Here is a 14793-nt window from a genome sequence, read left to right on the forward strand (position 1 = left end):
AATTGCATTAGATTAGCATCTTAACTGGAAGGGAGAAAGGGTGGTTATGACAATTGACAACAGCCGGATTTTTATCGGACTCTATTGAAGATAATTTTAATAATACAGAATATTCAAATTTTTTATATGCTTATTTCTTATAATTAATTATTTAATTTTCAATTGATTTTATAATATTTTCGATTATATCGAGCGCACTGAATAATTCAAGGATATTACTTAACGAGGAAATTACTTAACAAGGTAAATGTTGTATACGTCAGAGTAATGATTTAAACATTATCTATAACCAGAGTGAAATAGTTTAACAAAGTGTAAAATAATTTTCGTTTGATAAATATCAAACTATTTGCAAAACTTGAAAACTGTATTAACTTGTAAGTATTTATATTCATACTTTTGGAAAAGAACTGTAAGGAGCAAGAACGTGTTAACTCATTTTTTTCCTGTTCCTGAGATTATCTTAAAATTCCGAATTTGCTCTGTATTTTAGAATAGATCACAGGTAATTAATGTTATGAAAACTTAATGGGATAGTCTATGAGAAGTTATGCATGAATTATATGTACAAATGTTGGTAAAAATTCGACAATGTTCAACAAAGAAACTGAGTTAACATATTTTTGTCCTAAGATATTCAATTATTAATATATACTTTTAGATATACGAGTATAATAACACCTATTATACATTAAACAAAGTAACAATAGACGATAAAATAGTTTATGACACTAAAAGACATTTTGAGTTGTAGATGAACGAATTAAATTATCATCTTATTCATTAAAATGCCAATGACAAATCATTGATTATTGATCAAAATTCCACGTGTTTGTTACAATATTAACAGGATTCATTACTATACTACAATTTAATAATTATGTAAGTTGAATTACAACCTTAAACTTTTTAATGTTAACATAATCTAACTTGCTTGCTTTTTCTTAAAATATAGTTATATTACAACAAGCAGATGAGAGATTTAAGGTCCGAAATGCATTCTTTTGGAAAAATAAAGTGATTTTCTAAGGCTGGTCTTGCGTGTAATAAGTCTAACAATAAAGAAGGCCAACGTATTGCTCACAAATATATATTAAGAAATATCACTTTGCAATTCTGTCCGAACTGTGATATGAATATATTAACTTGTTTCTTTAGATCGAAGTGCCTCCATACTATAAGAGATCAAGAACAATTCAAAACTGGCCTTCCTCGTTATCAGTGAGGTGCTGGCGAAACTTCCGGGTCGATAGGTCAAAGTTCAAAGTAGTTGGAAAAAAAAAAAGGAAAAGTATGGCGATCGGTCAATTTTTTTGTGTTTTGTTTACATTTTTGGACTCAAGGGACTTTAAAACGTCGAGGAATACAAAAATGCGGTTTTTTTCTGTGTGTATATATGTTAGTGTATGTGTGTGAGGGGCGCGATTTTGTAAATCTAGTTTGAAGCTTAATAACTCCTGTGTTTTTTGACGAATATTTCTAAAATTTTACAGGGAAGTTTGGGTATTAGAAATAGTCTATTAATTAATATTATTAAAGTTTGGTAGTGAAAGATCGAGAGGGAGATAGAGGAGAAGTAATGTGTGGGATGATTTTACTCATTAGCATTTATAATTTTTGTTATAAAACTCATCTCTACTCTAAAAATTAAGCATTTTGCCATTTTATATTAATTAATGATATTAAAAAGTTTGTAAATAAACTATTATACAAATATAATTTTTTTTTGCCGGAAATGTTATGCAACTCGTTGCTGGATTTTTTTTACAATAATTATCGTCTTGTAATGAAGATATGACTAACTTAATTTTTCATTTGTTTATTTAATTATTTAAATTTATATCTTATTTCGTTAATTCTAAATCCAATACCGAATTTAAACTTAGCATCGTTATATCTCACAAGTTCGAGAGAAACGAAGTATTGCGGTAACTGTTTTTACTGCAATCCACAGATATGTATGTAAACCTGCTGATTTTGCATCTTTTAATAATGAATGCTAATATTTTCATTTATGCAATTCATTGAATAATAATAAAAATATAATTATGTATGAGCTTTCTGCTCGAAACAATAAAATTTATTAATACTAGTGCTGTATTTCTAGAGGAAATGCTCAACAATATATACAATTTTATAACATTCGATTTTTTTCATCGCCCCTCGTATTTGGAATCTTTGTGCATCTTTGACCAATTCATATAATTACGTCTCCTTTTAAACATCACTAAATTGAATTTACAATAGTCGTGGTATATAATTTATCATTAAATTAGAACTAAGGAAAGTAGAAATCACTTAATAATTGCATATTCATTTACTGTATGTTTATATATTATTTGGCACATATATATGTTAACTGTATTCAAATTACTTATTGTTCCAGTTACTTATTAAAATGACGAGTCTACAAGCATCTAGATATATAATTAGAAATGTGATCAGTTTAGAAAGATCATTATATAATTTTCGACTTCAGACTACAATAGCATTTGAGCAAGAAACGACAGAAGATGTAATTAATGCTAAACCATTCGAAGAAATACCAGGAGACGTAAAAATTCCATTTCTGGGAACAACGTGGACGTATTTACCTTTTATAGGTACGTACAGTATATTGATATAAACTAATATACATGGAATTAGTGACATATCTTTAACGCAATACTTTATTTTAGGTAAATACAACCACAAAAAGTTACACGAGGCAAGTTTTAAGAAATATAAAATATATGGTCCCATAGTACGTGAGTCTATAGGCGGTTTCTACGATGCAGTTTCGTTATTTGATCCGAAAGATATAGAAAAGGTTTTCAGGCACGAAGGAAAGTTTCCAAAAAGACCGGGGATCGAATTTTTAGCAACATACAGAGAACTTAGACCACGATGGTATAAATCTGGAGGTTTATCGGTCCTGTAAGTATAATGGCATATTATATTATTTTATTTAACATATTCTTTTCGTGCGCTACATACGAGGCTTTCGGCAGTAAGTTAACAAACATGAACACATAATATAGATATGCGAAGCAACAATATATAAGAAAATACAAAAATTAAATACGTCACATCAATTAATAACATATAAGAACATTATGGAAATGAATAAGAATTAACGAAGTCCGCAAAAGCCAGAAAGGATAGCCTGGAATTCGCAAAAGAGCTATGGAGAATCGGCCACGCTTTCCACAAGCTTTCAAATTTCCGGCGAAAATGTTCTCTTTCTTTTTGCTTGAGTTAACAAATTCATTGTTCCACAAGTCCAACATCCTTTCCTTAGAAGCAGTTTTCCAATGGCATTTCGGGATAAATACATTTAAAGATATACGGAGTCCTTTGCAAAGAAATCAGCTCTCTCATTTCCATAAATTCCGCTATGTTCACACACATAAGCAGAATGGTTGTCTATATCTTTAGTTTTTAAAAATTTAATTGTTAATAAGGTTTTAATTATCAGTTTTTCTGAATATGACGTGTTCTCTAATAAAAAAGGGATGAGAGCGAGTCTGAACGTACTGTACCAGATGTTTTGAGAATGGTTGGCCATATGTTTGAAGCCATTTAACAACCAAGTTTAAAAACAATTCAGCTTTTATCATGTATTCGATTTTTGCGATATTTATGAGGAAACAAAACAAACTATTTAAATATCATGTTAAAAGTTTTATTTACTTGTTAAATTTATGTAATTTTTAAAATTTGTTTAACAAAGTAACGATAAAAAATTCTTAAAGTGAAATAGACTTCTTGAGAAAAATTCGATGGACCTCCAAAATGATGCAATTGTAATAAAATGTCTATTCAAATAGGCCTACCTTTTAACCGAATATGCAAATAATAAAAAGTTAACACCCAGTGAATGAATTGTCTGAGCAATAGCACATTGGAAATCTGCATCGTGATGGTGTATATAAAGAGTGATTCTTTCATTGAAGGACCGAACTTCCATCGGAGTTTGAATGTGTTAATCGTTGTTGACTGCAAACAATGCCTCACCGTAGAATTCGTGCCCACTATAAACATATAACGAGGACGTGTCATGGAATAAAGGAGGGTGGATGGGCAAATCAACATTTAGGGAGTGATGCGGCAATTAGACGATTCTGGCTTGAATGGGTCCTGAATGGCAAAAGTAAACAGTGGACGGCCTAGAGTGACGACAGAACGGGAAGACAGCGATTGTTCGAGCAACTGTAATGGCACTAGAGTCGTCACTATTAACAGTTTAACGTGTGACCAATGCCGAAGTGACCACCAGGATCTTTGCTAGACGACTACAAGAGCGGAATCTACGCTTACGACGCTCATTACGTTGGCTGCCACTTATCCGTAGGTATTGTTAAGAATGGTTGCAGTGGTGTTCGGCTCGATTACATGGAAATATTCTGATTGGAGACGAATCGTCTACAGTGACGAGTCCCGTTTTGAACTGAGTCCCGATGACCAGCGCAGACCAGTGCAGACGTGGCCATCGCCGAAATCCCGCTTTTACTGTGGCACGCCAAACGGTTCGACAACAGGGAATTATGATTTGAGGTAACATTTATTTTAATAGCTGGATCTCATTTGTGGTAGTCCACGGCACTCTTACAGCATAGCAATAAGTTGATGACATTCTGAGACCTGTTGTGATGACGTTCCTTTCGCAACACCCAGGGCATACTTTCCAAGAAGACAATGCCCGGCATCTCACATGAACGTTTTCTTGGTTGCGAAATCCTTTCCTGGCTAGCCAGATCATCAGATGTCTCGCCAATTCAATAAATTTGGAGTCTGATGGGGCGTGACGTACGACTATCTGGAAATTTCACGACTTAGCTCACTAACTGAACACTGTTTGGCAAGAAATCTCTCAGGATACCGTTTTTATGAATCAGTGCTAAACCAGATAACAGCTTGTACAGGCCAATGTCTTATTTACTTCCTCACTTTGTGTAGCTTGTGTTTAATTCTCAAACATGTACTTATAATTTTTAAAAGTGAAAAAAAACTAATTCACAAAAGGATTTTTAGAAAAAACTATAAATCTAATTATTCGTTTAAAAATTGGAATTATAAATGCATAATCATACAAATTAATTAAAAATATTCTGAAGAATACGAAGATAAAAATCAAAATTCTGATAAATTAACTTCGTAGACTTGTTAATAAAAAATGTAATAGAAAAACAGAGAATTGAAACACAAGCAAATATTATGATTTTTTACTATTAATAAAAAAAACATTAAAAATTACCAAATCTCTAACTATAAAAACTATAACTTTCTATTTATCTGAAGTAAAATATTCATTCGCAAGTCTACGCAATGTATTTTTTAAAATAAAAACAATCCAGTAACTATATTACTATTTTTATAGCATTTTAAAGATCTATAATAAGTAACAAAATTATATTAAATAATTATTAACGAATTAAATAATTTTAATTTTCAGAGAAGGTAAAGAGTGGGGAGAATTTCGTGTAAATGTTCAGCAATCTCTACTCAGACCGAAATCGATTCACAATTATCTTAATCCTATGAATCGAGTAGCTGATGATATGATAAACAGAATGAAAAGATTAAGAAACGATTTAATGGAAATTCCCGAATTCTTAAATGAGTTATACAAGTGGTCCCTGGAATGTAAGTGTATCTTTTTAATGTTATTTTTTAACTTCGTAGCTATTACTGCGAATGTCCGAATGGAAGAATTGGTTAAAGGACACCCTGGGATAAGGGAGTAAATCCAGTAAACAAGCCAAAAAATTTTTTCCTAATCGATATCCTTCATTGTGGGTCCAACCGAACCCACAAGGGATATTACAGTATTTATAAAGACCTTATTTGAAGGCTCTTTCCACGCTTGCAGGACGGAAAGTCAAAAATGAAAAAGTTATTACTCCACATTGAATGATTTATTTATTTCGAATTTAGCTTTAGCCTCGATGGCTCTTGACAAAAGATTAGGATGTTTGGAAGATGATTTAAAAGAGGATTCGGAAGCGATGAGAATGATCAGAGCCGCACACGGAACATTCCAAGGGATGAATGATCTGTTATTTACACCGATGCGACTTTGGAAGTACATTCCAACAAAAGCTTGGAAGAGATTTGTTGAAGCTCAGGACGATTTTGCTGAGTAAATCAGTTATTCCTTTCTTTAACTCTTGGACTGTTTATTATAAAAATTGTTTATGACTATAGCGAAATAGTCATAAACTGAAGAAAAAAACAATTTTTGTTTTTCTACTTTTATCTCGTTTTTATAGAATCGCATTTAAATATGTAAAAGAAGCAATGGAGAGAATCGAAAATAGTAAAGACGAAGACAGAGAAATGACTTTTATTGAAAACTTATTAACGACCAAAAATATCGATCATAGAGATGCAATTACTATGTTACTAGACATGTTACTAGCAGGAGTTGATACGGTAAGAAAATTTAAATTTTGCATGCGTATAAATTATATACCTTTCAATCTCAAATACGTTTATCTCAAAATTTATTTTCACTCTCTGCATTTTCAGACGAAATTTAATATAATTTTCATATTTATCTCAAATAATTTTCTCTCAAAACCTCTACATCTTAAATTATGGACTGAAGTGTCAAATCTGTGCGACCTGTTTGATAGCATAAATTGTAGTTGAAAAATATCTTTTGCAATAAAGTATACGGTTGCTATTAATTATGATTCCTGTCAATGTAGGAAATCCACTATAACGCTGTTTTTCAATGACTGGCTACGAGTTTGGTTAGTTTATTTATTTACGGAAACGAGATATATCGGTGATCTGCCAAGGATTGCAACCTGGAAGGACTTTCTACGTGAAACTAGCCCCTGTTTAGATATTACAAACATGAAAAAACCCAGAAACTCCATTGGAGAGGCACGAATCCAGACCAACTACCAGTAATCCACTCGGCCACTAGTTTGACTTGTGTTTTATTAGTTGAAGAAAATCAGGCATTAGAAAGCGTTTGACAAACTATTTCCGTTAAAGTATGTGAAAAATATTTTATTTATACCTAATACAGGTATACTTCTATTGTATTAATAAAATGCCGTACCTCCAATCAAACCTATTTTCTGTTTATTGTGTAGGAACCTCTATATCTCGAAACCTATCTATCTCGAATTTTTTTTAGAAATTTTCAAGAAAATCGGATCATTGAAATATTTTCGACAATAAAAATTTAGTTCTGCTTTCTTTTGAGGCATTCGTTTTCTGTTTAAATTAATTTAATAACATCTTGATATATTATTATCAAAACTAAAATTTTAAAGTCCTAAATTCAGTTTACATTAATTCTACAGACGTCACACACGACATCATTTGCTCTATATTTTCTCGCAAAAAATTCCCAAGCTCAAGAAAAAGCTTATTCTGAAATTAGAAATCTTCTCTCAAGAGGACAACCCTTAACACAAAAAGTAATGAACGAGCTTCATTATGTCAAGGCTTGTATTAAAGAAAGCATGAGGTAATTAAATCTGCTTCAATAGTTTCTCTCGATATTGTAGTAAACTTTAACGTTTAAACATAATTTCATTACAATTACAATCCAATATTTATATTTTTATAGGCTCTTCCCAATAGTTCAAGGCACTGTTAGGAGTTTAGATCACGATATCGTACTCTCCGGATATAGAATTCCAGCAGGAGTATGTTTAAATTGATTATTCTGTAATATATATCTCAATATAAATTTAATACAGCGTTCCTTCGTTTTAGGTAGTTTTTATGTTTCAAAATTTAGTAGCTNCTCGAAACAATAAAATTTATTAATACTAGTGCTGTATTTCTAGAGGAAATGCTCAACAATATATACAATTTTATAACATTCGATTTTTTTCATCGCCCCTCGTATTTGGAATCTTTGTGCATCTTTGACCAATTCATATCCCAACATTAAAGTACTCTTACCGGCATATTGCTTTTTTTTCCCTTCATTCAAAACTACACTTTACTTAGAACATCGTAAAAGACCAATAATTAATTTGTTTGACAAAACAACTTGATATGTATGACTTACGTATTGTGAGATTGCGACGTTAATCCTTTCTCTTTGTGATTGAGGACGGCTCACTTCTTTCCTTCGCTCTTCCATTTCACGCCTTTTTTTCGTTGCTTCCTAGTGATCTACAACTTTTAAAGAAACTCTCGATACAGATATTAATGAAAGATAAATTTATCTTCTAATTTAAAGAACTTACAGTGCTTTTATATCAAGTTTTCTACATTCATATATTAAATGTATTTTCAGAGGAAATGGGAAATGGAAATTAACGTATAGTCAGAAGCTTACTTTATCTTCATTGATACAATTTAATAAAACGTCTGAGTATAATGTGTTTTAAATACAGTATTCAGTTTATAAATTAACGTCAAAAATGTAAATAATCAAATGTTCGTTTATATCTTTATACTTCAGAAACAACGATAAAAAATAAAGGGAAATCAATGACTAATTTTAACAAATTAAAAATAATTGCCACGTTTGTTACTCTTTCGTTACAAGTTTTTTTTTTTTCTTATAAATTGAGCATTGTTTGCATTTATCTAGCGGCGAATATCGATTTATTTGCTGTATCTGTGTTCAGCGATATCGATAAATAATGAAATGGATAAAAACATTTTGTAAATATAAAATATAGCATCGCTCAATGAATAAAACTTGAAATGTACTCAAAATCAAGTCGTAAGTATACATTAAACACTAGTACATTAGCCTTTAGATTACAGTTGTGACAACTTTTTATAAGATTATTTTAAATTAACAATAGGTTTCAATCTTATTTTTGAATATCTTATCTTATTGTAAAAATATTGTTGTAATTTCTGTCTGCTTCTTTTTATTCATCTTAATTGAACCGAATATTTAAATATTAGAAATGATGCAGAAATAAAATAATAAATTGTTATTCATTTGCGGAAAATAAGTTTAATGCTCTAATTGTCTCCAGCAGAAAGTGAATGCAAAGTTAAATATCGTTCCACCGTATAAGATTTTTATTGGGATTTTTAAACGTCCCATAAAAATTACTATTAATTGCATGTCTTTATATTCATTGCGAACACGTTATTAAAGAGTTAATATAATTATACAATAGAAAGAATTTAACTTACTCATAAGATTCATCTTTTTAAACAAAATTCCCATTAGATATATTTTCAATCCAACAAATCTCTTCGACAATCACCAAAAAAGTATTCTTGATATTTATTGTTTATGCAACAATGAAAAAACGTGCTTACGGAATGATGACGCGTGCTAAGCATTACGTATGTAAAGTCATTTTATTTTTGGGTTTNTCTAACTATAAAAACTATAACTTTCTATTTATCTGAAGTAAAATATTCATTCGCAAGTCTACGCAATGTATTTTTTAAAATAAAAACAATCCAGTAACTATATTACTATTTTTATAGCATTTTAAAGATCTATAATAAGTAACAAAATTATATTAAATAATTATTAACGAATTAAATAATTTTAATTTTCAGAGAAGGTAAAGAGTGGGGAGAATTTCGTGTAAATGTTCAGCAATCTCTACTCAGACCGAAATCGATTCACAATTATCTTAATCCTATGAATCGAGTAGCTGATGATATGATAAACAGAATGAAAAGATTAAGAAACGATTTAATGGAAATTCCCGAATTCTTAAATGAGTTATACAAGTGGTCCCTGGAATGTAAGTGTATCTTTTTAATGTTATTTTTTAACTTCGTAGCTATTACTGCGAATGTCCGAATGGAAGAATTGGTTAAAGGACACCCTGGGATAAGGGAGTAAATCCAGTAAACAAGCCAAAAAATTTTTTCCTAATCGATATCCTTCATTGTGGGTCCAACCGAACCCACAAGGGATATTACAGTATTTATAAAGACCTTATTTGAAGGCTCTTTCCACGCTTGCAGGACGGAAAGTCAAAAATGAAAAAGTTATTACTCCACATTGAATGATTTATTTATTTCGAATTTAGCTTTAGCCTCGATGGCTCTTGACAAAAGATTAGGATGTTTGGAAGATGATTTAAAAGAGGATTCGGAAGCGATGAGAATGATCAGAGCCGCACACGGAACATTCCAAGGGATGAATGATCTGTTATTTACACCGATGCGACTTTGGAAGTACATTCCAACAAAAGCTTGGAAGAGATTTGTTGAAGCTCAGGACGATTTTGCTGAGTAAATCAGTTATTCCTTTCTTTAACTCTTGGACTGTTTATTATAAAAATTGTTTATGACTATAGCGAAATAGTCATAAACTGAAGAAAAAAACAATTTTTGTTTTTCTACTTTTATCTCGTTTTTATAGAATCGCATTTAAATATGTAAAAGAAGCAATGGAGAGAATCGAAAATAGTAAAGACGAAGACAGAGAAATGACTTTTATTGAAAACTTATTAACGACCAAAAATATCGATCATAGAGATGCAATTACTATGTTACTAGACATGTTACTAGCAGGAGTTGATACGGTAAGAAAATTTAAATTTTGCATGCGTATAAATTATATACCTTTCAATCTCAAATACGTTTATCTCAAAATTTATTTTCACTCTCTGCATTTTCAGACGAAATTTAATATAATTTTCATATTTATCTCAAATAATTTTCTCTCAAAACCTCTACATCTTAAATTATGGACTGAAGTGTCAAATCTGTGCGACCTGTTTGATAGCATAAATTGTAGTTGAAAAATATCTTTTGCAATAAAGTATACGGTTGCTATTAATTATGATTCCTGTCAATGTAGGAAATCCACTATAACGCTGTTTTTCAATGACTGGCTACGAGTTTGGTTAGTTTATTTATTTACGGAAACGAGATATATCGGTGATCTGCCAAGGATTGCAACCTGGAAGGACTTTCTACGTGAAACTAGCCCCTGTTTAGATATTACAAACATGAAAAAACCCAGAAACTCCATTGGAGAGGCACGAATCCAGACCAACTACCAGTAATCCACTCGGCCACTAGTTTGACTTGTGTTTTATTAGTTGAAGAAAATCAGGCATTAGAAAGCGTTTGACAAACTATTTCCGTTAAAGTATGTGAAAAATATTTTATTTATACCTAATACAGGTATACTTCTATTGTATTAATAAAATGCCGTACCTCCAATCAAACCTATTTTCTGTTTATTGTGTAGGAACCTCTATATCTCGAAACCTATCTATCTCGAATTTTTTTTAGAAATTTTCAAGAAAATCGGATCATTGAAATATTTTCGACAATAAAAATTTAGTTCTGCTTTCTTTTGAGGCATTCGTTTTCTGTTTAAATTAATTTAATAACATCTTGATATATTATTATCAAAACTAAAATTTTAAAGTCCTAAATTCAGTTTACATTAATTCTACAGACGTCACACACGACATCATTTGCTCTATATTTTCTCGCAAAAAATTCCCAAGCTCAAGAAAAAGCTTATTCTGAAATTAGAAATCTTCTCTCAAGAGGACAACCCTTAACACAAAAAGTAATGAACGAGCTTCATTATGTCAAGGCTTGTATTAAAGAAAGCATGAGGTAATTAAATCTGCTTCAATAGTTTCTCTCGATATTGTAGTAAACTTTAACGTTTAAACATAATTTCATTACAATTACAATCCAATATTTATATTTTTATAGGCTCTTCCCAATAGTTCAAGGCACTGTTAGGAGTTTAGATCACGATATCGTACTCTCCGGATATAGAATTCCAGCAGGAGTATGTTTAAATTGATAATTTTAAAATATTATAATTAATATAAATGTGAGATAAGAAAACTTTCCTATTTAAAAAAATATATATAATGACCTTACAAACAATATTATATTATATTTTTTAAATTGTAAATAATCCTTGGGACAATGCAATTTATATAATTATGTAAAATTTTTCTATGTTTTAGGTAGTTTTTATGTTTCAGAATTTAGTAGCTTGTCGTCAAGAGCAATACTTTTATCAAGCTGATAAGTTTATTCCCGAGAGATGGTTGGAAGAAGATAAACAACATCACCCTTTTCTGTTTTTGCCCTTTGGATTTGGAAAAAGAATGTGCATTGGACGAAGAATTGCCGAACAAGAGATGCTTCTTCTAATTACTAAAGTTAATATCTAATTACACTCTCGTATTTAAGGTTAATTTATATAATTATGTAAAATTTTTCTATGTTTTAGGTAGTTTTTATGTTTCAGAATTTAGTAGCTTGTCGTCAAGAGCAATACTTTTATCAAGCTGATAAGTTTATTCCCGAGAGATGGTTGGAAGAAGATAAACAACATCACCCTTTTCTGTTTTTGCCCTTTGGATTTGGAAAAAGAATGTGCATTGGACGAAGAATTGCCGAACAAGAGATGCTTCTTCTAATTACTAAAGTTAATATCTAATTACACTCTCGTATTTAAGGTTTATTTACAATTTTTTGAAAATTACTTTTATATATAATACATTTTTTATTCTTTGCTTTGCAGATAATACAAAATTTCAACATTGAATACAATTACGAAGATATCGATTGCTATTATAGATTGGTCAATGTTCCGGATAAGCCTTTGAGATTCAGATTTATTGATCGACAATAAATCAATATTATACAGGATGTTCCAAAAGTCTGGATACACGTAATGTAGTGTCTGTAATGTTGATGGCAGGCTAAAATAAACAGGTCGTGATGCGTGCTGAATCCATGTGTGACCATAAAATTAATCTCGAAAAGCATTTAAAAACATCTTTAAAACCGGGCATCCCAGATAAAAAGTGCCAATTAGAACGTTTTATGTCATACAAAATTAGAATATGTTTTTGATCGGCACACAAACGTGAAAATAAAACGAAAAAGCAAATCCAAAAACACTTTTCGTTTTTCTTGGGTCTTGTAAAACAGGAAGTCTATGGCATAGCCAATCACCGAAATAGAATTATTTTAGCCTGTGCCAGCATCCAGCCACAAACATGTGCAAGATGACATCAAACATCGAGCAGAACTTTGTCTAGATGCCGATGATCATCGTATTGAACACCTAAATTAATTATATTTCATTTTATGTTCATCGCCTGCTTTATTACTTACATGTATCACTCGCAAAATAAAAAAAAACATCGTATAATTCTTTAATTTAATTAACAAAAATCAACGTATTTTACGGTATAGACCTAGCTAATCTAATTACTCTACTAATCAGACTTAGAGTCAGACTTAAATTCGCTCAGTCTTCATGTTAAAGTTATTCTTTTTCAAGCATCAATGAGATCTCTTTAAACTTACATAAATTGAAAAACTCTTTATGTAACAAACTATGCAAATAAACGTTGAAAATTAACAAAAATCTCTCTTAACATCGACTAAATAGACGACTTTCATGTAATAACCTAGTAAGTAGGTAGTAAAGTAAGTTTCTTAGCAAAAAGTATTTAAAAATAATATTAATCAGTCACAGTTTTCTTAAATATTTTATAACTAATCTAATAGGAACATTCTAATTTGAATTGCGTAAATATTATCTGAGAAATAACAACGTATCCAGTGTCTCATCACCAGGTCTGTTCTCAATTTGTTGCACAAATATGCAGTTGCTGAAAAAGTGCGTTCAGGTTCGATGGAAGTTGAAGGAATCGTTAGTAAATATTTATAAGCTCGCTCTAGGTTATAACTCCGAGTATAATTTAAAGACTCATACAGGTTCATTTCTTTCTTAACAATATTAGATAAGTTATCTTAACCGTATAAGATAAGTGTATTTAAAAGGTACTTTAATTATATTTAAAAAAACTTTTATTTATTCAATAAAATACTTTCAGTCAGTCCCACTTGTCCTTAAACTATAAAACTTTATTTATAAGTACCGAAATTGCCTATTTCTAGTATACACTTTTGTTTCACTTGATTATGAACATGAAAGATACTGGCTTAATTCATTATGGTGACAGTTGTTCCAATGATTCGTATTCTTCATATCTTAGCTCTCCTTCATCTTAAGGCTTCCGTAAGATTTTCAGGCTTTCTTTCACTATTCCTCAAAAACTTAGTTTACGAGGTCTCCATGATAAAAGAATATGTATTGCTGTAGTAATAAACTTTATAGACAAAGTTTAATACATTTCACACGGTAGCCACCATGTTAGAAATTAGCGCTATTTAGCGACGACTGTTAACAAATTAACAAGAATCATGAGAATATTGCGTGTTTTACAGGAGTCCTTTATTATATAAAATTCATTCAAGAAAATAAAAAAGAACAAGAAAAAAGGACCTAAGTAACTTAGGTATCTTATTCTATCGCATGCTTCAATTAAGCAATTAGCTAAAATAACTTTTGGACTGACAACAACGGCTGCCAAACGCCATATCATTATTAGAAATAAAAAAAGAAAGCATAGGGAATCTATTGAATCTCATAACAGAGGTAATTATATCGAACTTGTTTATTTATTAAGTACGTCGGATAATTTCTTAAAAATACATTTAGAAAAGTCTACGGTTTTTACTGGCTTATCGAACAAACGAATACGAATGGACCCTGACGCGCAATTAACTGATTGCCCCTGGAAGTCGGCTTCTTACAGAAAAACAGCTTCCCTATCATCAGATGTCATTGCTTTTTAGACTGGAACCTAATTTTCAGATACCGACAATGAAATGAAAAGTGCATCGATGACTTTCAAAATCGACTTTCTCGGTGTGGTATTTTAAAATATCACAATGTGATTTGGAGTACATTTTATATTTATTTATTAAGATTTTAAATTCATATTTCTTATATGTAAAAATAATGTAAATAAAATAAGATCCGGTACAATAAAAATAGAATTA

At 30.6% G+C, this 14793-nt stretch overlaps 1 protein-coding gene and 1 long non-coding RNA gene across 4 annotated transcripts in view; one reads left to right on the forward strand and one right to left on the reverse strand.

Moving 5' to 3' along the window:
- The window catches only part of LOC111620437, a 49691-nt gene extending 40445 nt beyond the window's left edge, over positions 1 to 9246 (reverse strand). The window contains exons 1-2 of one of the 3 annotated variants that reach the window (XR_002755908.1): positions 9115 to 9246; positions 8021 to 8133 (exon numbers count right to left, since the gene is read on the reverse strand). This is a non-coding gene — a long non-coding RNA (uncharacterized LOC111620437). Of the gene's footprint in view, positions 1 to 8020; positions 8134 to 8201; positions 9063 to 9114 lie in introns of those variants that run through there. The other 2 variants (XR_002755910.1, XR_002755909.1) reach the window with 2 other exon arrangements.
- Positions 122 to 13335, forward strand: LOC111620433 (probable cytochrome P450 301a1, mitochondrial). Its single transcript, XM_023362356.1, has 10 exons — positions 122 to 377; positions 2387 to 2603; positions 2679 to 2916; positions 5435 to 5625; positions 5917 to 6121; positions 6252 to 6414; positions 7302 to 7468; positions 7571 to 7649; positions 11892 to 12089; positions 12455 to 13335. The coding sequence occupies exons 2-10, from the start codon at positions 2399 to 2401 to the stop codon at positions 12563 to 12565; spliced, it is 1557 nt and encodes a 518-aa protein (XP_023218124.1). The 5' UTR covers positions 122 to 377; positions 2387 to 2398; the 3' UTR covers positions 12566 to 13335.
- Positions 13336 to 14793: the final 1458 nt, after the last annotated feature.

Source organism: Centruroides sculpturatus, unplaced genomic scaffold, assembly GCF_000671375.1.
Source record: "Centruroides sculpturatus isolate CEXI.00-Female unplaced genomic scaffold, Cexi_2.0 scaffold143, whole genome shotgun sequence".
In the NCBI taxonomy this organism is placed as follows: Eukaryota; Metazoa; Arthropoda; class Arachnida; order Scorpiones; family Buthidae; genus Centruroides; species Centruroides sculpturatus.